Consider the following 24,115-nt stretch of genomic DNA (forward strand, 5'->3'; position numbering starts at 1 on the left):
GGAAGGCTTCGCTCCTCTGAAATCTCTCTTCTTATTCAGAGAGTCCAGCCAAGTGGTAAATGCAGCGTCTCCAGACAGATAACAAAAAAATAAAAAAGACAAAGAGCCACAAGCACAATTAGACATTGATGGCTGTGACTTTAATTTTTACTGTAAAACAGATTGCACAGTTGTTCATGTTGCGTTGCCTGCCCGTGTTTCTTCTGTTGAGGATTAATTTACTGTTATGGATTTACAGAAATACAACATCAGGCACAACAACAAAAATTAGCTCTGCTCTTGTTCAGATCGATCCTTTTTTCTGTTAAATATTCTTTTCATCTTACTTGTTTTGGCTTTTACATAAAGTCATCTATACTTCAGCATGTTCAGATACAAAGACGTCACGGTCGCTGGCTTGCCATCCACAAAAAGCTCTTGTCAACTTATTTCTGCAGGCGAGGCTAATATTCCCATGAGCACCGACTGAAGAATCAATCACTATCCCTTTCACCATTTTTGTTTTTGCATCTTTTCTTTAACTTTTCTCGGAGCTGCCTCTCGCCATCGTCAACTGGCTTTTATGATTACAAGTCACCTTGAATTCAGAGCATGTTTGCCAGTGGCTAATGCTTTTCTTTGGGTGAATCCTTTGGTTGGATGCGTTTCCAAGCACCATGACTACATTTCCTCATTATCCCAGATTCATAGGATATTTGTCAGCTACCTCTCAGTTGTCTATTTATGCTGTTGAAAAGAAAAAGGAAGGCGGACTGCTGATTCATCTTTAAGCAGCCACCCACACACACACACACACACACACACACACACACACACACACACACACACACACACACACACACACACACACACACACACACACACACACACACACACACACACACACACACACATGCATTATGTACATCTGTGACAATAAAACCCCAATTTTCTCTCATAATCTCATCAGGAATACCACCGACCACTGATGGAGGCTGATCCACGCATCCTGAGTCCACGGAAGATCCGGCCAATATTTTACCGAATCAGGGAGATCACACAATGCCACTCCATGTTTCAGATTGCACTGGCATCTCGTGTGGCTGAGTGGGATACCAGTGAGAAAATTGGAGACTTATTTGTTGCCTCGGTTAGTGTGTATTTGCATGTTTCCTGTATGTATCTTCACATGGGGGAGGCTTTTTTGCTGCATTATTTGTGTGTGTGTTTTGTTTGTATCTATAAAACAGCCAATCAAAGACTCAAATTCTAGGTAGAAGCACTCATATTTTTCTTGGCATTTCTATTGAACTTCATAACACAATCTCTGCTACCAGTGTCATAATGAGCTACAGGTTTTAGAAGGAGCAAATAGGGATAGTTTACCCCAAACATGGAATCAATTACAGTGGTGATGACTATCTCCTCAGCATCCAGTGGGATCTCTGGGATATGCGTTTACACTTTTTCTTTCAGTTTTCTGTTGTGAGTCTCCCCAGTGTGCTCATCCATAAGCACCGCTCATTATTTTCTTTAAAAAAAAGTGCTGATTTGACCCTCTCCTTCTCTGCTGGCCAATACACACTGGTCCTGCCATCAAATGAGGCCACATGGAGAAGGGAAACATTGGGACTGTGTACTCTTTATTTAGCTGCCCCTTTGTCATGTGGCCATGTTTGTGTTCCAGCAGGGCTTGTAGTTACATCTGAGAGGAGGGTGTGAGCAACGCAGGTTAATTCCTTCTTGTGATTCGCTAATTCCCCACCACTCCTTAAACTGCTGCTATCAGCTGCCTGGTGTGGGTTTAATTGAGGAGAGAGAATGAATGTCTACCGCGCCGCAGACACACCCCCCTTTCGCGCACACACTTTCTGTCTCACACTCTGCAACCTCATTCCTCTTTGCCCAACCTCTTAAATGGATCGTGAAGGGTATTGCAGTAACCGAGATGGTAAACAAACCAATTTTTTAAAGTACTATACTTAAAAGGCCCATTTTGAGCCTCTCTTTACATTGAAATTACCGATGGGTCCTGCAAACAAGATGGTTAGACAGACATTCAAGATGTCAGAGGAAATTACATGAGTTTGTGGATGCGGGTGCAAAGACAAAATAATCAAACAGGCAGAGCAGTAGACCCCCCCCCCCCCCCCTCCCCCATTGCTGTCAAATCATTATGCTTGTTTTCTTTGTTTCCACAGTTTTCCAAGTCAATGGTGCTGGATGTATACAGTGAATACGTCAACAACTTCACCAGTGCCATGGCTCTCATTAAAAAGGCCTGCATGTCCAAGCCAGCTTTTCTGGAATTCTTAAAGGTGAGTTGCAAAGCCCATGAGCAAAAATGTTCTTCTTTTTTTTTAACCCAATTTTTTTTTTTTTTTTTTGTCCTTTGCTTCTTCTTTTCTCTGTTGTGTTCCATCAAAGCCCCAAAGCTAAAGGCTTCAATAATGCATGCTTCTCAGGTTTCCACAGAGACAGAACAAGAATTCAGTGCGTTAAAAGTTGGTGTTAACACAGAATACAAAATTGTTATTTACATATAGTTCATGATTCTTGGTGTTAAATAGTATGGATTAGGGCTGAGCAATTAATCATATTCGTGATATGAACATGCGCGATAAACACATCGCAAAAGGTTGCCTGATAGGCAATGAGTAAGGAGAATCGATAATTGATTGATTATTCATGAGCAATTTGTTCAATAAAAGTATGCTCAAAATATTTTTTTCTATTATTCTGTTCAGTGTTGCAGGGTATCTATTAAAGCAGAAAAACATAGGAACTGCATGGTTAATATGCACACTTAAATAATTGTCACATCATCATCGCAATATTGAACAGTGTCAGCAGCGCACATTGCACATTATGCTCATATCGTGCAGGTCAAGTATGGATTATAGGTTATATTGTCCTTAATTTCAGAAATAATGACCTTGTCACCAACATTTCGATTGAAAACTATAATGTCCAGGGTTGTCCTGTTAATGAACATGGCCTGTATTTATGTTGTAAATGCATAATAATTCTCAGAATCTGACACTAATTATTATTTTGTACTGTTCTCGCTGCTCTTGAATTTTTTAATGTATCTCAAAAAGCATGTGATTTTTAGTCTGGGGCCTTTCCGTCAAAATAAAAACACCAAGCTAATAAAATGCAGTGAAACTTTTTAATTTAAGGAATATAATTTACAAGAAAGTCCCAGAGCCATTAAGTTAACCTTTTTTATTTATTGTATTACACATTTTTTGCATTTATTGTATTACAAATTAATGTCTATTTTATAAGTTTTATGTTGGTGAACACTTTTACTTTGGTGAATTTGATGATTTCCGTATCCGCTCTCAGACCAGAACCAGAATGCAGACAACATTGGGAGTTAACAGATACAGGCTCTTCTCCTCTCTGAAGAGCCTGGTGACGCCAGGCTATGTGATTTTTACAATGAGGAAATTGCAAAGTTTCTAGTTGGCCAATATATGAAATGGAAATTGTTTCTGTACTTAAAGCAGAAGTGAGTGATCCGGTCGTTTTCGCTAATGCTGCGTTCCAGGCAGGCTTTTGAAATCGTAAATTACAGCTTCAAGTCACAATTTACGACTTTGTAGCGTTCCAGGCAACCCACTCGTGTTTTTCCGACCTGTTTTACCGGTGAAAGTCACTATAACGGCCACTCGTAACTTCCGACCGGTGAACTCGTACCAGATCGAACTGGTACCACTTCACGGTCGGAAAAATACGAGTTTCCTTGAACGCACCATAACAGTCCTCGTCGCTACGTCACCACATTCACGGCGTTCCTTGGCTGCACACACAGCCCTGCATGCCGTTCTCTCTCCTCATTGGATAAAAACTGTAGGATACGATAAATGTTTTCTCTTCGGCTCAGAGCAGAGCAGAGGGACTGAGAGACCCGTGTTTCAGACCAAACACTCTATGTAAGTGATTGCTGTCGGAAGATATAACTATTTAAGACTTATATTAACACAAATATATCACTCACTTCTGCTTTAATACTTGTACTCTGTTTACTTAATACTTCAGATATTCATTAGGATTTGTGAACAACAAAATATAGTGCCAAGGTGCATAGAGAGTGCCAAGAAATGATTTCAGTGTGCTGAGTTGAACAATTCCCTGTGCACACAGCATTCATGCATGAGTATGACCTGGATCATTGAGTTGTAATGCTGAGTTACAGAACCAGATCACACAGCTGACAGCCCTGCGTGTTTCTCCAGATAACATGAGTCCCTTTCTTTCTGTTGAAAGGTTCCTCTGTCTCTCCCACTGCCTGTTGCAGCTCACACTGGCAACGTGGAGACAAACCAAATAGTAAATTGGAGAGAGACTGAAAACCACAAAATAAATTACTTCATTATCTTGTTTTTATGTTTTGTGGAGGCACATGACCATAAGCATGTAACAAATATTTACAGTGATGGCAATTATTACATTTAGTTTAGTGAGTTTGAATACAGTTTGCAGACGGTACTGTATGATGTAATGTGAGGGCTGCATTTGCAAAGAGGTACATTTGTGAGCTCAGTATAAATTACTTTCCAAAAGCCAGAAGACCACAATGAAAGCATTTTTCTTGTAGGGAAACAGCACATCTCCTTTGACATTCTGATCTGGTCATACTGGAAAGATTTTACTTAGTGCTCATGAAACAGCGTCTTTTGATCACAAGCCCTGCTTTCCTCACCTGTGATTTAATAGTTCAGTGGCTGCTGACCACTGTTGTCGCTCTCTAAGGTGTTATGCTTGTTTAGTGTTGTTGTCCTGGAGTTACCAGGGGGATTCCTCTTAATGCCTGTTCACTTAATGAACAAGAAACAGGGATCTTGTGTCACTGACAGTTTAGTGAGTGAAGGTGGGCTGTGTAGGACCAGAGTCCCACAATTTATGTGTTATGTACACAAAGTTAACTATTACATTAGAATACAAAATGAAATAATACATCTTATTACACTAATATTGGTGTTCTGCTACTCTACTAGTTGCTGACCTCATGAATGATTTATATAGGGCCAGTACAATGAGAGAATATGAGATTATTGCTGACTGGCTAATTAAGTAGCCTACATGTGAGTGAACTCCACAGTAGATGGAGTTCACTTACCCTGACTGAACGGGGGCTGCAGTCTGAAATTTTGCTCTGCGAGTATATGATGTGTTTTTCTAGTGCTATGTTAAGCCTTTAGAGACTAACTGATTGTAAAAATGGGCTATCCAAATAAACATGCCTTGCCTTGCCTATCTTGTTGAGGACATCAATCAATGTCCTAATCCTAACTTCATCATTTGTTGAAGTGTAATAATGATTTTAATAAGATATGAGACACAAACCTTTTTTAAGAGGACATTTTTTGTCAGATTTCAATATCAACAAAATCAGACAACATCAATACTGTGGCGTCGCATAACAAATTGTGTAAAGTTTATTAATTGAAGTTGATCTTATCCAGTATGTAATAATATTGGATGTGACAGTGACTGGTGGTTCAATAATGTGACTATGATGACCAGAAAAATAAAAGGTATTCATAATTCATACAGCTGGTACCATCAGATAAGCTCACATATATTTGTGAATTTTACCAGACGGCATCATAAAGTGCCTGGAAAACACAGGGTTTGGCTCTTTTCATATCAGAACATCAATACCAATCCAATTTATAATATAGTATACATTTATTCACAAATGACTCATCTACGTGCCATCTTAAAAAGAACAAAAGTTTCTGAAGTCTAAGGAAAAAGGTATACTCACTAAAATAAAACTGCATTTAATGGCAGAGTATGTCACAACAGTAATGTTTCTGGAACAAATGTGTGTACATGTATACTGTATATGCATGTGTATCCACACATTACACATTACATTTCCTTTTTGCATTTCTACCTCACAGTTGATCCAATCCAGCCTTTACTACCATACAGTACCATCTTTGAAATGTATCCAGTCTTGACACTGCACTGGAACAATATCTTTTCCTGACCTACACCCACAGTAATACATTAGACGCATACACTCATCAAATCTCCTCTTTCATACTCTCCTACGACTGCTAAACCCTGATTTTCAAATCTTATTCACCCACTCACACTCCTACTCCTGGGCCGGAGACTAGAGCATTATGCTAAGCTCCTCTTGAAGTAGGAATAGTTTAGTTTCCTTCTAATGGTCTTTATAGACTAAAATGTTTTCCCAACTGCATGTTCTGTTTTAATTCTTTTTTTTTTTTTTTTCAGAAAAAGCAGGCAAATAGTGTTGACCGGATCACCCTGTATGGCTTAATGGTGAAACCCATTCAACGATTCCCTCAGTTCATATTGCTCCTGCAGGTAAACAACTGTTGTTTGTACAGGGCTAGTGATTTAATGTGTATTAATTAAAGGAATCTTACTAGTTAAAACACTTCAAATGTGAGAAACTTGACAAAATAATGATTTAGCAGTACATACACTAATAAAGATGCAATGCTGCAAGGCCACAGAATCGATTAGATTTGAACTTATCCAGAGAACAAGAAGTTGTACATTACATACTTTACATCGGGGTTTGCCAGAGCTTGAAAAGTAGCTAGCCCCATCAGTTTTTCATAGTGCTGGCTTTACATCCCAGCTCCTCCACTTTCTATTCTGTGCAAAGATTTGGATTTGAGCTTGACTTGCTGGATCTGCAGCAGCTCATTTCATCCCTCAGTAGGCATTGATTATCCATGAATTCAAAAGATAAGTTATGAATGTGAATCAGGCATTTTCTTCTAGCCTAAACTCAGTACTCCAAAGAGGAAGTGTATGTATTAAATCATACATTATAGCGAACTAGAGCTCAAGGCATTGAGGAACATCTGAGTTGCATATCAAGATAACACCAAGCTTTCAACCAGTCAGAGATGCAGGACAAACAAAGATTTGTTACCCCAACTTTTCTCATATGAACTTTGATCATTTGGAGTTTTTTTTTTTTTTAAATTCTGGATACAATGAGCTTTACAATTTTAAACCATTGTTGACTCAGTATGGTAACCTAAATCCTTGAGAACGTGTGACAAACACACAGCTCAAATTAAACAGACCTATTTGACCCTGATGTGAACTTGAAGGTCAAGACAACAACAACAAAAAACCTATTTTGTTTTAATTCAGCACATTGCAAGATACAGAGAAAGGTATTAAATCACATAGAGGGTGGTGAGTGTTTTCTAACTTCTTTACTTCAAACTCCCCTTGTAACCTTTTCCAGGACATGCTTAAGAACACACCGAAGGGCCACGTGGACCGGCTGCCGCTGCAGCTGGCTCTCACAGAGCTGGAGATGCTGGCTGAGAAGCTGAATGAACAGAAGCGAGTAGCTGACCAGATTACAGAAACTCAACAACTAGCCCGCAGCGTCAGTGATCGCCTGCTCAGTAAGGTGACTGGATATACACACACGCTCTCCCCTCCCTCCCACATGCACATGCACACACACACGCTCCCATGCTCCAATCAAATCAACTGTGAGCCAGGCTCTGAGCCTTTTAACTCCTCTATGTTGTTATCACTGTGAGCCAAACACCTATGAATTAAACTAGTATATAGCGATTGCTTATATCACTTTCTTGCACATTAATCTAGGGAGGCATTTTTATTTAGAGAAATTATCTCCTAGAAATGATGCCCATTATCATCCCTAAACAGTACCAAATGCAATGGCAGAGGCGTTGCCTCTCCATTACCACACTGAAATTACAGTCCTGCCGCTGCAAATCTGAACAAATGCTGCTCTGAATAAGAAGAATTAGGGGGTAAATGAGACATTTAATTGGAAACTGTAAGAGAGCTATCTCTTTCACCCTGTCTCTCTCCCGCTTCCTCTTGCTCTCCACTTTGCCTCCCCTCTATTCTCCACTTGCACTCCCTTGCTTACCTTCCCACTCCACTTATACACTCTTCTTCTCTTTCTCTTGTGTAGCTGCATCTTTGTCTGTCCTCCTCTCTCTCACCCTCCCCCCTTTTTTTTTTTTCCTCTATCAGCCCTTGCTTTCTAGGACTCTGAGATGAGCTGATTCGGCCAATCTCCCCCACTCCACACAGAATTCCATTTGCTGCGGTGACACTGCAGAATTCCAATAGGAAACAGTCTACTCTATTGCCCCCATAACCATCCAATGAAATATTCATTCTTTGTCTCAAAGTGTCTAAGTCGCCAGAATAGGGCAGATAACAATGGGAGTGAGAATGGGCTTTCCACACATGCACACGCACATGTTTGCACTCAGACTCACATGTACATGGTGCAATGCCCTCTGTGCCAATTGATGCTTGAAGACTTTTAAGGATGTATTCTTATTGCGGCCCACCTCGTGAGGGAGCTGTATGGTTTTTGTAGCCATCAAACATCAGTCCTAGTCAGTCTAATGATTCATCCTGTGTGCTATCTGAGCCACAGCCAAAAGCAGCTACAGATTGGCTGCAGATAGGACAGAGACATTACTGCACTGCAGGTTGTAGAATGGACACAGCAGCGTGATTCATTATTCTCTTAAATCTGTGTCTCTTGAACCAACATCAACATCAAATATCAGGATGTGGACTCCTTACTTTGACTTAACCTGCTGCTTGAAGTGTAGTAGCTTCACTTCATTTGTTTAATTTGTTATGACCCTGAATTAAATTGGCACAGTATAAGTCTTGAGTCAGTCATAAACAGGGCTTGACCAAAGTGTTAAAAAAGCTTTCTGTTGCTATTTCCTTTTGCCAAACATAATGGAAGACTGGAAAGCCCAGCATGTGGCAACATACTGTAGCACAAATTGCATCTGTTATCAGATTCTTTAACTCTGTGTGTGTGTAAAGGTATGCATGCTGCAAACTGTTAATGTATTTCCATCCCAATGTGTTTGCTCCAATACAGTGGAAAATATTGTGTCTCCTACTTAAGTGAGTGTAGGTTCTGATGTGGTGGTGTGGTGGATGGCACGACACAGACAAAAAGACTAAGAATGATCTGCAAAAATGTGTTGGATGTATTTATTTAAAACATGCCAATACAAGTTTCTGGCAGCTCCACTGAACTGAAGGTTGCCTCTCTCATCACATGCGTGCACAACAAAGACAGAGAAGGAGCGTGAGCCACCGAATGAACAGTCACGCATGTGCTGTCTCTGTCTTCATGTAACACACATTAAATGACCTTCAACAGCTTGGTTTTATGGGTAATCCCTGATGAGACATGTGATCCTCCAAGCCTGATTTTTCTGTCCTTCAGGCATTGAACTCTGGAGTCCTGGTCCTTTGTGATGCTGTCTCCTGTGCCTCTGATCTGATTTCTGTGTCCCCTATAGCAACTGAACTCGGAGCAGGGGTCACTGGTCCTCTGTGAGACGCTTATTGAGACTGTGTATGGCGACCGGGGACAAGTCCTGAAGTCAAAGGAGAGAAAGGTCTTCCTCTTTGATGATGTACTCATCTGTGCCAATATAAATGTCAAGTAAGTCCCTCTTGTAGAGCTAAGTGAAGCCATATGGCTTTTCATTCAAGAATACTTTGCTAATGCGTAGTGCTAGCATGAAATTGTATGTACGTTTTTTAAGGAAAACTGCACAGTTGGGAGAAATAGCTATTAGGTGACATCGGGCTCTAATGTGATGCCCTGGGTTTTGCAAGGATATTTTGGCAAACTGCATAGCAAAGAGAAATAGCTGCTAGGGCTTTTGGGCGCTATCAGGAGTTGCAGCAGCTTTATCAGCTTTAAACAAATGGTAGAATGCCTAACTACAGCTACAGGAGTCCTAGATTACTGACATAAAACATTTTTTGGTTTCATTCCAATTTATTTTCTGTGACAACAACATTGATCACATCGCTCTCTTTCACTTCCTCTCTCTCTCCTTCGCTCCCTCTCTTGAGAGAAGTAAACAGGAAAGGGATTTCGTCTGTTTTGCAAAGCTCCTGTCATAGATGTGGCTTAAAGCGCTCTTGTTCACCCTTCAAAGTAATTATCGCTCTACGTCTCATTCAACTCAAGTGTCCCGAAGTTGACTTGGTCTGCCCTCCAGGATCTTGACAGACCGATCACAATGTTGATTATCTGTGTGATTACAGGAATACATGAATAGCAATGAACTCATCCCAGCACAGCCAGGGGTACGGTTCTGGTAGGAAACACGTGTGATCATACAGATTCCAGTTCTAACACCTAAATCTTCTTCTTGACAATTCAGAGAGCGTCTCCTCCTATGGAGTGCAGGGTATAGTGCTCTGAGCAGGTTGCCAGTAGGGTGGGGATTTCTCTCAGGTTGTTTTCTTAATAAAATTCCACCTTTAAGTTTCTTTTTTTTCTTATCTCCACCAGGGGGCCGCCGGATATCAGCAGCCTAGTCCCCGTTGGCCCCAGGTACACCATGAAGTGGAGCGCCCCCTTACAACAGGTGCAAGTTGTAGAGGTGGGGCAAGAGGGCGCTCAGAGCAAAGACACCTTCATTCAGCAGAGTGGGACTAAGCGTCCAAGTGCCATCTGCTCTTCAGGTAAAAAAAACAAAACAAAAGTGTACCAGATCTCACTCCTTTCCCCCCATGTCATACAGCTCATCTCATCACTAGGACTAACTTGACTAGCCTCAGCACCTTTCTCTGACTCAGCAAAGCTAATCCAGTTCTGTTTGGTGCTGTATTCCTAAAGATTCTTAGTGCAAAGAGTTGCTCCTAGTGGCCAAATTCTAAGAAAATTCTTAGAATCATGATGTTTTCTTAGAATTTCCCCTAAAAGTGAAGAGTAGATAAAGATAAAAGCTATTCCTAAAGAATCTTAAGAGAGCTCCTAAGGTGAGATCTGTTAAGAGCAGGGAAGAGGACTTAGGAGTTTCCTAAGCAGAGGACAAAATGGCGGACGGAAGAGGCAGGAGAGATATTCTCCAAACACTGGATGACAGTGAATTAATGAAACGCTACAGATTGGATCGTGCAGGAATCATGTTTGTGGCTGATCTCATTAGAGATGCACTTACTTCTCCAACCCAACGCCACAATGCAAATGAAATGAAATGAAAGCCAGCCAACACTGCGTCTTATAGGCCGGTCAGCAGTCACAGACATTGATGAAAGCTGAGCCATTTTACCCTCGTTAATACCAAATTGAGTTGAAATGTTGAAAGTTGAAAGTGCAAAAATGACCAGCATGGCAATTAATATAAGCAAATAAATCTAACTATCACTATGTGAATACTGTGCAAGTGGGTCTATGTTTTCACACATTTTGTAGGATAATTTTAAAGTATAGCTTACTATTCATTTAACAGATATTTTCTTTTATGTGAAATATTATTTATAATTACACAGACTTCATAAGATTAGATTCTATGGTTAAGTTTATCAATTTGAGGGTCCATCCTTTGCCCATTATCACCAAAAGTATATTTCTTATCTAGCTTTTAGGATCAACCAATCACAGCTTTTGAAATGATGACTCATACCTAGCAACAGGGGTCAACCACACCTCCGAAGTTTCTGTCCATTCCTTGCTCAGAGTTCTCTGAGAATATTCTGGAATCACTCCTAGGAATTCTCTGAGGGGATTCTCCAAATCTTTAGGAATACGGGCCGCGGGTCTTGCTGCTTGTCACTCTGATTGAGGATGTGTTTGCGAGGAGGATAGTCATGACGGTCACTTGTTCCCATGTGCCTGGGGTGTTTTATCTTGGAGAGATATGTGGGGGTAGAGGGCCCCCTGCAGCATCGTCCCCACCGTCTCATTTCACTGTCTGATAGACCACAAACACATCCAGAGTGGAGTCATCAATCTGCAGAGATTATTCCCTCCCTTTCCAGGCCCAATTAGAGAGCCAGTAGTAGTAGATAGGAATCAGTGGTTGAAACACTAGTTCTCCCACCACCCCTCACAAAACTCTGGTGTATTCAGAGCTTGACGAGATCCCTGATAAATGTGCCATGGGAAAAGGGAGATACAAAACCTTATCAGGATGTAATGGTACAGGCTTTTTAAAGTTGCAGCTCCATGACTTAAATATTAATGGTGCCTTCTACAGAGCCTCCTGTGTCATGCTCAGCAAGCAGCTACTGCTTTGAGAGCTGGTTTAGATTCTGACTGGATTAACTTTTCACTGTTCTTCAGGTAGTGTATAATACTCGTATAGCTACTCACATACTTTGCTGCAAGGTTTGGGGATCATTTAAGGTTAGCTGTCAATGCACCAGTCTCTCTTCCTTTCCCTGCATATAACTCTGCCAATGTCATGCCTGACTTTCTCATGTTTTTTTTCCCACCCTCTTCACACGGTGCGGTCACCTCAGTCACCTATGTGAACATCTGTTGTTCCCTACATTTTCATTCAGGCAGGCTATCCCATCTATTTATAGTTCCAACCCCTGTGATGTCATTGGGTGGGGTGTGTAGTCTAAATCTTGTGCTTCCTCAGCATGACTCAAAATAGAGTCATTTTTCATCTTCTGCAGGCCGTGCTGTCCTTTACTGAAGAAAACTGTCCTTTAGGGAAATCCAGGCCTGTCTGTCTTTCTCTTCTTTCTGTCCGCCTGTGTCTCTGTCAGGCTGTTGCTCTCGCTGTCTGTACCTACCGCACTTGACAGCCCACCAATGTATGTGCTCTTTTCTTGTGCCAGTTGTTTACTCTTACGCTGTCTTAGAGGGCTGGGCGATATACCGGTTCATACCGAATACCGGTGAATTTTTTTTAAATGATATGCATTTTTCATATACCCCAATACCGGTGAGTGTGTAGCGTACAAAACGTTGGGAACACAGAGCGGCGGAACGTCCTCTGGCTCTCAACCTGTTGTTATGATCTGAAGGCACACCTCTGATTGAGCACAGTCGCCCCATGCCACCGTGTTCTATGACACAGACTGACTTGCAAAGCAGTAGCTAGGCCTACTGTCTGGACTTTTTTGTGTGTGTGAAGAAATGTTTATTTATGTATAAATAATTGATGTCATGAATTCATTTTGAGAACACATTTTGATTAGATAGCATTTTAGATTGATGATTATTCTCATGTGCAAACATTTTTTTAGTCTGTATTATATTAATAAAGGGTTCTGCTTTTTGACTGTAACAGTCATTCATTCTGATTCCTTCACCTCATTCCAGTTATGAGTGCCACTGCCACCTCTTTGTGAACAGCAGCATTTTGTGGGACCATTCAAACCCGTGTTAATACTAGTCTGGATACTAATGTTCTTCCACAATATTCACTCCTCGTGACAGTAAAATAGGTCATTCTCAGCCAATTTACTGCAGTAATTATTCTCTAAATTATTAGAAAATGGGGTTAACAAAAAAAAAATACCGTCAAATACCGTGAAACCGATATAATTATGAAAAATACCGTGATATAAATTTTTGGTCATACCGCCCAGCTCTACTGTCTTACTCTTCTTATGTCCCCATTATACCTGTCTTATTGCTGCTTCTCTTTTGACCTGCTGTCAGGAGCACAGTTTTTTGGACTTTGGCTGTGGATCAGTCAAGGGTTTTTGATACAGGTATGGAGGCTGCATTGTCTTTAAATCCACTGGCACAGCAGCGGAGTGCTAGATGGCTGACTTATTCCAGGGGAAGCGGGGCCGGACCCCTCTGGGCTCTGGCCTTCCTTCCATACCAGTGAGCTCCGTGCCTGGCGGCCGGCGTGGATAGCCATGTCTGAGTGTGAAAACCATATCCTGCCTCACCAACGGGATTACGCTGGATTACAACTCAGCACATTCACCTCTCGGGCTGTAGCCAACAGCAGGCCTCGGAGGACTTGACGAACCTGAACATAGGTCCAAGCAGTCTCCCTGGAGAGGACACGCAGACATTGTTCTTGCAGCTCGCAGCACACCCCTTTATATTCAAATGCCTCACCTATTGATTTCCTTGCTCAGATGACAGATGTCACTGGCTGCCTGGTCAAAGATCCCATTAAACCCCAAAAGCTACAATGGAGCTTTTTAAATGAACAATCTCAGCCCACCCACCCCCTCTTTCTCTCTCCCTTCCCTCTTATGGCTTTACTCGCACTCCATTTATGCACTTGGATAGACAAAAGGTAGCAGGTCCCCTCGGAGGAGCATGCCTCACTAAACCCGCCTACCGGCTCAGCTCCTGTGCTTCTTTTATTATGTGGCAGCACTGACAGTGCAGGACAGCTCTAAAGCAAAATCTACCTGCAGAATTTAATTAGGCAGCTCTCATGGAGGCTGCTGCTGGCTAGATGTGGGCCAGGGGAGGACGGCAGACAGGAGGAGACACAGCTATCGATTGGCGGTAGTAGGAGAGAGAGATTTGAAGGTAGCGGGCCGCAAATCGATGCTGAATTTTGTGTCTAATGAGACACCCGCATTCCTTTTGGCCAGCAAAAGGGCATCATAGCTCCAAATAACAGTTTCTCCACCTAATTTTTTTACTCATAAATTCACTCTGGTGTTGTTCAACAAATAATGAAGATCGATCCACCCACACATCAAACTTCTTTTATTAGTGCCAGAGTTCCAGCTGGCGCTAAAGTTCTCAGGTGCAATGACAAAACTTTAACCTTGAACCTCAGTGTATCTTGTGCAAAGTGTATTACTGTAAATACTTCTGGTTGTGGGACTGTTGCTTCAAACGGGTAACACTTTACAATAAGAGTCCCTTAGTTAATGTTAGTTAGTACATTATTAAGCATTAATTAACTGTTTACAGATATATTAACAATCATTATCATGTATTACTTAGGATTAGGAATCACATTAATTAATGTTGCAGTAAGCAGTTAATTAATGTTTACTACTCAAAGTTAGTTAATAAATTATTAAGTAATAATAAAAGTTGAATAATGTAATTAGTTATAATTATGTATGCATACTCAGCATTAATTAACACATTAGTTTATATATTAATGCTTAATAATGCACTAACTAACGTTAATTAAGGGACCCTCATTGTAAAGTGTTACCGTCAAAAGTTACCGAAACAAGCGGCCACCGGTGAAGACATCCCCATGAGCTCTGTGAAATTGTGATGTCCATTTTAAGTATTGTTTTTTGACAGATTTTTAGCTATTAGTTGAGAAAACAAAAATCCAACTGACTAGTAATTACAAGTGGCTGCATGCCATGTAACCTTGCTGTCTTTGTGCAAGCTTGGTTGATAAAATATGTGTGATTTTCTCTCTTTCTTCTGTATATGGTCTCTTAGGTAAAGCAATACTGGGCCCTCCAAGACTGTACCAAGAGCTGCAGGAGCTGCAACATGACCTTTCTGTGGTGGAGGAGGTCACTCTGCTGGTGGGCACGTTGCAGGGGACATACCAGGTACATGTCGCTTCATGTTACACATTCACTGTGGCCGCACTGTCTCACAGGGAAAATGTGTATCATACAACATATATTGAAACAAAGTAGGCTGAAAGGCATAGGGTTCCTCAGTCCAACTGAGTCTCCAGGCCGAGTTACAAAAGTCATAGTCTGTTACATTCATCACACCCCTACACAGGCCAGCTTGCTTCTCTAAGGGTTTCCTTTAAAAGCCTCGGTTCAAATCGGCCTCTTAAAAAAAAATGCACCCACAGACTGACCTTCAAATATTCTATTCTCTCCTCCTTTCAGCATCACAAATTATTTATAAGGCAGTTATCTCAAGATATTTACTGAAAAAATATCTGTCCTGTTAACTGCAGCTTTACCTTATGATTGCTTCCAAGTTCTGACAGCACACTGCAGAATCACAGAGGCAGCAAAGACAACACTGAAGTATGCACAGTTAATTTAAATTGGTAGATTCAGTGCAAACGTAGAGATCAAGTTTAGATGGTACAAAGATAACTATTGACAAATCTGTGTGCTATTCCTTGTAAAGAAATTGAAAAAGGATTCGAGATGTTTAAAATGTGATCAAAGTGCAGCCTCACATGCTTCTTGAATCATCAATTCCTAAAAGCATGGAGTCTCCGATCCATCTACTCATCAACAGTGCCACAATGGTGGGAATGAGATGTTCCCTCTGATATGCTAGATAAAGGTGTCATTTGCTCCGTTGTAAAAGAAACTAGCATCCTGTAGCATTCAGATCAGGCCGCTTCCCAGCAGCCATCCACTAACACATTAACACTACTATACACTACATAACACAGCCATGAAGGTATACTGCAGCAATCAGCAGCCTCTCAGGCTAATGGCGGCACCTTTGCCTCCCTGCACTTAATGAGCACAATGTCCTCAGGAGGAGTGATATTGGCCTGACACTAAATGACTGATTTTCACTTTCCACCCTGTTATATTATTGTCCACCGAACAAATAGACGGAATAGTTCTGCACAGCTCATTGACTTCTGAAAATTGATTTGATTCTATTTCACTTGAGGGAGTAGGTTTTATTGTAAAACGGATGCCAGTGTCGAAGTGAACTCAGTGTTACATTTGAGGGGATAAAAATGCCACAACCACATAGCTTCGGATGATATACTGCAGTTTTATGTCTGTGGATGTGTTCTTTGTGTGTAAGAATATTAATATGCAAGCACATTTACGGATGGCTCCTGTGCTCAGCATGCATGTAATGTGCTTGTATCTCTGCTAGATGACCCAGCGTAAGCCACAGCTGAGAAACAAGTTTTAACTGTGTGTCTTTTTCCATCAAAGAACCTGAACACCACAGTGGCCCAGGACTGGTGTCTGGCTCTGCAGAGGCTCATTCGCATCAAAGAAGAACAGATCCAGAGTGCTAACAAATGTCGCTTACGCCTGCAGGTGCCTGGCAGGCCAGACAAGTGAGTAGTATTTCATGTTCAGAAGTGAGAAGTAAAATCTGCTATATACTGTATGTTTGGGTGTGGAAACTTAAATGACCATGGCAACAACAGCAAAGATAACTACAACAAAAAATGTATTCTTGTGCTGGTCACTGACTTAAAATGTTCCAGTAAATGGAGGTACACAGTACCATACCTCATGGTTGACTGGAGGGCTATAGGGGCTTACTGTACATGATGAAATAACAAGATTAACATATATGGAACTATTTATAACATTAAACATGCAGAAAATAATTACTATCGTTAGATTTGGAAATGTAGTAGTATGGTATGGTAGTAGTAGTAGTAGTAGTAGTAGTGCAGTATAGTACTGTATCATATCTTATAGTATCTTAATATAGTATCTGAGAGTACAGGTGGACACAGGGGAGGGATGTCTAAAATCCAGGAAGTCATGGTTACAGACAGTGGATGTCCTTAGATCACCTAGCCAACAGGACATCTTGACCTTTAGCAAATTAGAGGCAAAAGCAGCTTATTGGAGTGTGAGTGGGTAATTACCAGAGTCAAATAATTCATTCCCTTCAATACCTGGACAGAATAATGAGGAGTGTTTTACAAAATGTTCCTTCAGCTGGATTTAGGTTCCTATTTTTTATTTAAGCGTTTACCTAACATATGGACCTCTAAGGTTTCTGCATTGCTAACTAAGATCCATATAATTTTATCTTTTCAGTATCTTTGTTGAAAAGCCAAATGTTTAGCATTTGGAAAAGTGCTGTATTTATATACTCCACAGAGCTCTAATTTATCTCCTGGCTCTACAGTTCCCCAGTTTAATTTAATACAGTTTTTTTAATATTAGATTTTCACACACAAGAGTACTGTAAACTGTGATGAGTAATTTTAAAAATCTATACAGTTTATAGTGAAGATTATGTCCTAATAGTCCCCAATTGGTATTTTTATGTATATCCATATCTTCAAACGCAAAAAAAGGGCACTTGTTATGTTTTTATTCCAAAAACAAACAGCTGCAGCTGCAATTTTCCTCAGCTGAGCAGGTTACCTTGTCAGGCTGAGGATTTTCAAGTGGATGTCCCAACATGTTGAAATGAATCCTGGTGGGAAAAGTGACTTCTGCATCACTGAACACCTACTTAGTGAAGAACAAAGATGGAAAGGACAGAGCACACAACTAGCTTAGAGTACTGTACAGTAACAGGGAATAGTAAATAATGGCAGATTATAATGGATCCCAATGTGTTGTTTCTGGTGGGGATAGGATGATAAAGAGACAGGGGAGGACAAAAAGAGAAGGAAAGAGAAGCCAAGGGCCTGCTGAGAGAGCACGTAGGAGTCGGAGAGGAAGAAAGAAAGCGTGAGCACGATGATCAACCTCCCTCATGAAAGAGTTGGCTCAGTGCCGGCAGGGCAGCGGCAGTCAGAAGAGTGGGCCTAATGCTTCAGAGCCACAGAGAATCTAACTGTGCCAAGCCAAGCTAAAGTGACAGCTTGAGCAGCGGAGCTGTGCAGATCAGTTCTCCCACATCTCCCAGCTTCCTCGTCGGCTGTCACACCAGGCCTGCAGGGCCAATCTGCTTACTCAGATGTTTGGTGGAGCCAGATGTCATGCTTACAAGAGAGTCCCCCAATTCCCCTTCAAGGGGTACCCTATTTGCTCAGTTCCTGTGATAATGTCATTAGCAACTGCACTGACAAGGGGATTTCCCACCCCTACATATGTCCAGGCGAAGATTCTTATTTAAAACGTAAATAATACAGAGCAAGACCTGCAGTAAAATCCTGTTTGGAGATGGCCAAAGAGTTGTGTGGAGATGTAAAAAGGTAACAATGTCAGCTGAAAGAAGAAAACCTCCTGTAGGGGGAAGAGCCAGTCCTGGTTGTGTGATAGCAATCTAATTTAGGCCGGGCCTCGGTGTCAGGTGGCTGGACCGGCAGTGAGCCTCGGGGCTGAGGGTGACAGGTGGCTCAGCGGGCGCCGAAACCATTCTGACACTACCCAGGGTGCAGAAGTGGCAGATTGCAGGGGAGATCAGCGGTAGACTGACTCTCTCTCTCTCTCTCTCTCTCTCTCTCTCTCTCTCTCTCTCTCTCTCTCTCTCACTCACACACACACACAATTGCACTCACACATACCTTGGATTTCCCTCGCTATCCTTCTCAGTTTTGTCACTAATCTGAGTAAGGATCTACAGGGAACTAAAGGGCTTCCAGATTCAATATGTCCATGTTACATGTACATGCTTCCGACTGACAAATGCATCTGAACATAAGGGAGCATGCATCTCAGACAATGAGGCACACTTTCCTGGGGTAGAATCACACATACACACACTTGTGTGCGGAGCTGAGCCACTGCTCTGCTGGTGAGAGAGTAGGACCGCAGCAGGGACCCCCTGTACTGAGTTGGTCCCCTCCTGTCTGGCCGCGAGCGACTCTCTGCAGTCAGGCAGCACATCACAGCCTCCACACTGCAAACAGACTGAGTACGTGGAGAGAATCCTGACTGCTGCCTCAAAGGCACCAGCCTACGTGTGACAGCAGTTCATTAACATCCTCTTTTACTGCGTCTGCTGGAGCAACCACAGGCACAGATACATGGGCCATACTGGCAAGTGATACATCCAGAGTTCAAATTTCATAGTTTAGCCAAATGTGTTTGTTGCTTCATCCCCTTCTCACAGCAGCATGGCACACATGAAGGAACAGTATTGTAAGCCCGAAGCTTCTTTTTTTTCACAGTCTCTCTTACGGGAAATGTGCAGGCTACCTTCAAAGCAAATGGCAGAGCTGACAGTCACAGTCAGATGTGTGTTTTGGGCTCCATTTCTAGTTAATTTTGATGGAGAGTCTTTTCTAAATACAGATGTTCCCTAAGAGGCTCTGGAGAGTCCCTGTGACCTTATCTCAGTGTTTGGACTATAGAGGTGTTTCTCCAATATTTACACTACATGGGTATTAAGGGAAGTGTGGACTCCCACTTAAAAGCTTGGTTCAGAAATTAGAGAAAAATATAATTTCACACAATTCTTCCAATGGCATCCAGAATGGTTCTTCAGAAAATAAGTCTTTACTATAGCTACTTTCATAAAAAGTGCCTGGTCAAAAAGAAAAAGTGAATTATTTATGTGAATTCCATGATTTCATTCATTCATTCATTCATTCATTCATTCATTCATTCATTCATTCATTCATTCCAGACATGCAGATAGTGGTTTCCTTTGATTTGTTCAGATTCTGAGATATCCACCTCCTATTTCTTCTTTCATCCTGATACAGTGAATAGTAATGAGTATTAGGTGGTCACTGGCTCACTACACTGACATGTCAAGAATGTTTATCAGCAACACGTCTTTTCAGCGTCTGTGACCTTGTTACACTGAATGCTTTTTTTTTGTGTGTGTGTGTGCCATTGAACGTTTAAAGGAGAAGATGCTGACTGATCTCACAGAGACGGACTGTAGTCTGTCTCTTCATCTGACTCAGTAAAGCAACGTGTACTTCTCAGGATGGCAGTGTTGTTATAACATCTGTCATATTCCCGTGCTTTAGTGTACAGTGATATGTGAATAACATTCCGCCTCTGCACCCACCCCCCACCTTCGTGCCGCTGTCTTCAGCCTTATTTATCCAGGGACAGCTTGCTGTTCTCCATTCCCCCTCTCTTGACATTCCCTCATGTAGACACATTCACACTGGGAAGTGACCAAGAAAAAACACGGTCCTCTACTTTTAGCCAGTTATCAGGTGCAGCGGGGCTGAAGCTAAAGGGAACCTACGACACATTTCCTTTGGTCAACTCAAGTGGAAAAGTTTGTGTTCTTGCTTGAGTAGTCAAAACAAACTGGGGAAATTGGCTCCTTAGCCCTGAGAAGGTATTTCATCCAATATTCACAAGCTGTTTTCCCCTATATTCATTTTCATACAGACAGATTTTTTTTGTAAAAGATGTATCTTGTTATGTGGTTCAGATACAAAGCGGAAACCGCATAAATCCTCATTAGGACTATCCAGTACACCTAATAGCAGAGGGTGGGTCGGTTGGCATTTAGCCCTCATAGTTTTTATGCTGAATCACAAAGATAGGTGATGATCATTAATGTAAGTAGTTGCATTAACTTTTCATGATGTGAGCGTATTATGTCACAAAATCCCTCAGTACAGTAAAACCAGGATAAACACTGCACCAAGCACTTGAAATGAATTTCTACTTAACAACCTTCTTTAGCAAATAGATGTTCACCAGCTCTGGTATAATGATGTGGTATAGCAGGGAGTTCTGGACAGAGGGGCCAAACCTGGGTCCTGCTCAAATGGTGACAACCAGGTATTTACTTGTGATCAGCCGTGTTCAGGGTCAAACTGAATACATGTTCATTATTTTGTATCGCAGACAGTGACTATGTAAATTGCAGTACATGGTTACTTGTCAGAGAGGTGGTGTGTGACTCTATAAAACCATGTCATGCTGGACCCAGACTTATTTTCAAGCACATTTTCTGAAATTTCTGAGGATCCTGTTTTGTGTCCTCCCTTTGATTTTCTATACAGCACTAAATCACACTACAGTACAGCCCAATCCCAATTCTCCTCCCTTAACCTTACCCCTTGGTTTCAAGTGCACTCACTTGATAGATTCCCCTTACTGACGAAGGGATAGTGTTGATGGGTAGGGAATTTTACCTAATTGGGACACCGCTTCATGCAAATTAGTAGGGGTGGGAGAAAAAATCGAATCACATAAATATTGCGATATCTTTTTTGACGATTTTTAAATCGATTTTATTTTCAAAAATCATTTTTTTTTTTTCTTTTTTGAATTTTTTTGAAATATTGTGCAATGTGCATTTGTTAGCCTTTTTTACATACAGAGAGTACAGGTTTTGAAAAGGGTTTAAGTTCACTTTATAATGGAGTATGTTAATTTACAGGCTCCTACAGTATTTGTGTGCAGATAAATGTTAAAAATGCAGACCAAAAATCGAGAGAATCTGCACTATCGTAGAATCACAATTTAAATCGAATCGCCATCCAAAAAATCGTAGAAGAATCGAATCGGGAGAAAAGCATATCGTCCCAGCCCTACAAATTAGCGTAACAGACGTCTTCACCTACGTCATGCGTGTTGTCGACGTACGCTTCTTGCCCTCATTTCAAACATGCCAGCTCCAGTGGTGGCGTTACCCATTTCCTTGGCTCCTTTTATTCTCCTTCGTCTGACAAATCAACGGATGTCGATCAAAAACAAAAATGGTCAGGCAGTGTCATCAGCTGTTGTTGTTGCTGTTGTTACATGCACATGTTTTTATTCCCATTAAGAACTTAAAAATTCCTTGTGGAAATGGCGAAATTTGATTAAATGTCATGAATATAGCAAATGCAGATGGAAACAGTTCTTCTGCCGGATAAATGTGAGTTGCGATCATGTTTAATGTCAGCTCCGCTACGTATTCCAGCTGTTCAAAGACACAGCGGGAGTAAAGGAGTAAAAAAAGAAGATGCAGGTGTACAGGCGATAGACTGTTAATACTCTTTTTTATCTGCATCTACACACCACTGTCTTCTGATGACAGACATGTCGCATTATAACCACCACCATATATAATTGTATAATATTTACCAACTTAACTTGGCTCTCTGCGTATGGCTCAGTGGTTTCCAGGACTCATGTGTGCAGCCCTCAATTTTCTTCCCCTCAATTCATAGTGTGCATCACACGGCCCTTCAAATTAAGTGGGATTTTAGGGCTGAACAGCACTTCCCTTACTTGTCTTGACGTTGGGGACACCCTACCCCTCAGCGGGAACGTGAAAAACCAAGGGCTAGGGCTGATTTTGAGGGGAAGTGTGAGTATTGAGACTCACAAGTCTGTATCAACTTTAGTCCGTCTCTTGTAATATTTTCTATCAAGTCTGTCTTGGACTAGCTCAACAACCTCTCACAGGGACACAGAACTGTCTCCTTTTTTGCAGAGCCAGCTGACTGTTAGTGTGTGGAGGGTGGAGGTGAGCTGAAGGATAGGTGTGTGACAGGCTGCCACTCAGGACTCACTCCTACATCTGTCCTGTCCCGTCCCTGTGTTTTATTGTCATACATGAGCTTCAGCACTGACATGATCCCATAAATTCGTCTCACTTTGCTGCCTCGCCCCGCTCTGTCCCCTCTCCTTCCCTGTTACCCCCGTCCCTTTTAGAGCCTCCTTCCCTCTCTGCTCTCCTCCTGTCCCCTCTGCCAGCGTGCTCCAGTGTAGTTCTCTTCTCTTCTCTTCGTTCTGGCAGTGCAGCACACCTGCACTGCGGCTGTCAATCAGTGGGCAGGAGGGAGGAAACGGAGACTGCTCAGTTTAGCATGTTTGAGACTGTGTGGGCATGAAGTGTTGCCTTAGGAATCTAACCATGTGAGAAGTTGTATTCTCGGCTCCCCCTCTGTCTTCGGCAAATTGCCTCTGCTATATTTAAGCAGCGAATGGTATGAATTACATTTGTGTGAAAGCTCAATTTTTTCGTCAAGGAAGTTTGAGATCTTACTTACTTACTTTATCCTTTTTTTTCATTGCCTTGGAGTCACTGTGGAATGGTTGCACAGGTGACTGAAACAGGGCCATTACTTTGGAAAGCCACTTAGTACTTTAAAAAGACATCTTCTCCTTGGCCAGGCAGCTTACTTGTTCCAATAAAGCCTGATCATTCCAGACAACAGAGTCTAATTTCAGACAGTGCGTCATGATGTTGTTTTATTTTAGTTGACAGGAGATAGCCAAGTATTTCAACACCAGTGGTTTGAAAAAAAAAAAGACTAAACAAAAGCTACAGAAAGCTCAGTGTTTTAAATGTATAACTAGAACACGAGTTGTATGTGTGTTAGCCCACATGACCCACAAAGAAAACATCCACTTCCAAATACTTCAAAATGCTTGTCTCTTGGAGAGACCTTGCATTTCTACACACACATTTTGGTATTGACTTTGGAATTGATGCAAGTGTGTATTGTTGTATTAGCTTGTAAATTCACTTGACTTGCATAAGACTTACCCATGCTATTGTTTGGCTATTTCCATTTATTTTGTATGGAAGAAGGAAGCAGCTATGAGAGCTGGTTTGTCATCGGGGCTATGAGTGGGGCTCTTGCTTTTAGAGAATTGTTTTTTATAATGTGTTTTGAAGTTCTGGTACATTCAACAAGGTGTCTTTCCTCAGATAGTGTTCTTCCCTGCCTGAAATAATAACACAGCAGCTTGAATGAGCTGATGGAAAAGAACAAATCTGGTAAACGTGTGAACCAGGAGACAACCAGCTCTCTGCCAGCAGTTTGGCACTAACCAAGACCCATTCCAAGTTGGCATGGAGTGAGACTTTAATGAAAAACTG

The 24,115-nt window shown here is 41.6% G+C and overlaps 1 protein-coding gene across 2 annotated transcripts in view; it reads left to right on the forward strand.

Annotated features, from left to right (window-relative positions):
* Positions 1-24,115, forward strand: part of arhgef10la (Rho guanine nucleotide exchange factor (GEF) 10-like a) — a 124,062-nt gene that overhangs the window by 38,879 nt on the left and 61,068 nt on the right. For both annotated transcript variants that reach the window (XM_083972303.1, XM_083972304.1), the window contains 8 exons: positions 950-1,129; positions 2,181-2,297; positions 6,241-6,333; positions 7,238-7,408; positions 9,321-9,466; positions 10,331-10,503; positions 15,170-15,285; positions 16,612-16,739. In XM_083972303.1, the coding sequence (XP_083828429.1) occupies positions 950-1,129; positions 2,181-2,297; positions 6,241-6,333; positions 7,238-7,408; positions 9,321-9,466; positions 10,331-10,503; positions 15,170-15,285; positions 16,612-16,739 (1,124 nt within the window). The remainder of the gene's footprint in view (positions 1-949; positions 1,130-2,180; positions 2,298-6,240; positions 6,334-7,237; positions 7,409-9,320; positions 9,467-10,330; positions 10,504-15,169; positions 15,286-16,611; positions 16,740-24,115) is intronic.

Source organism: Trachurus trachurus (genome assembly GCF_905171665.1).
Source record: "Trachurus trachurus genome assembly, chromosome: 5".
NCBI lineage: Eukaryota > Metazoa > Chordata > Actinopteri > Carangiformes > Carangidae > Trachurus > Trachurus trachurus.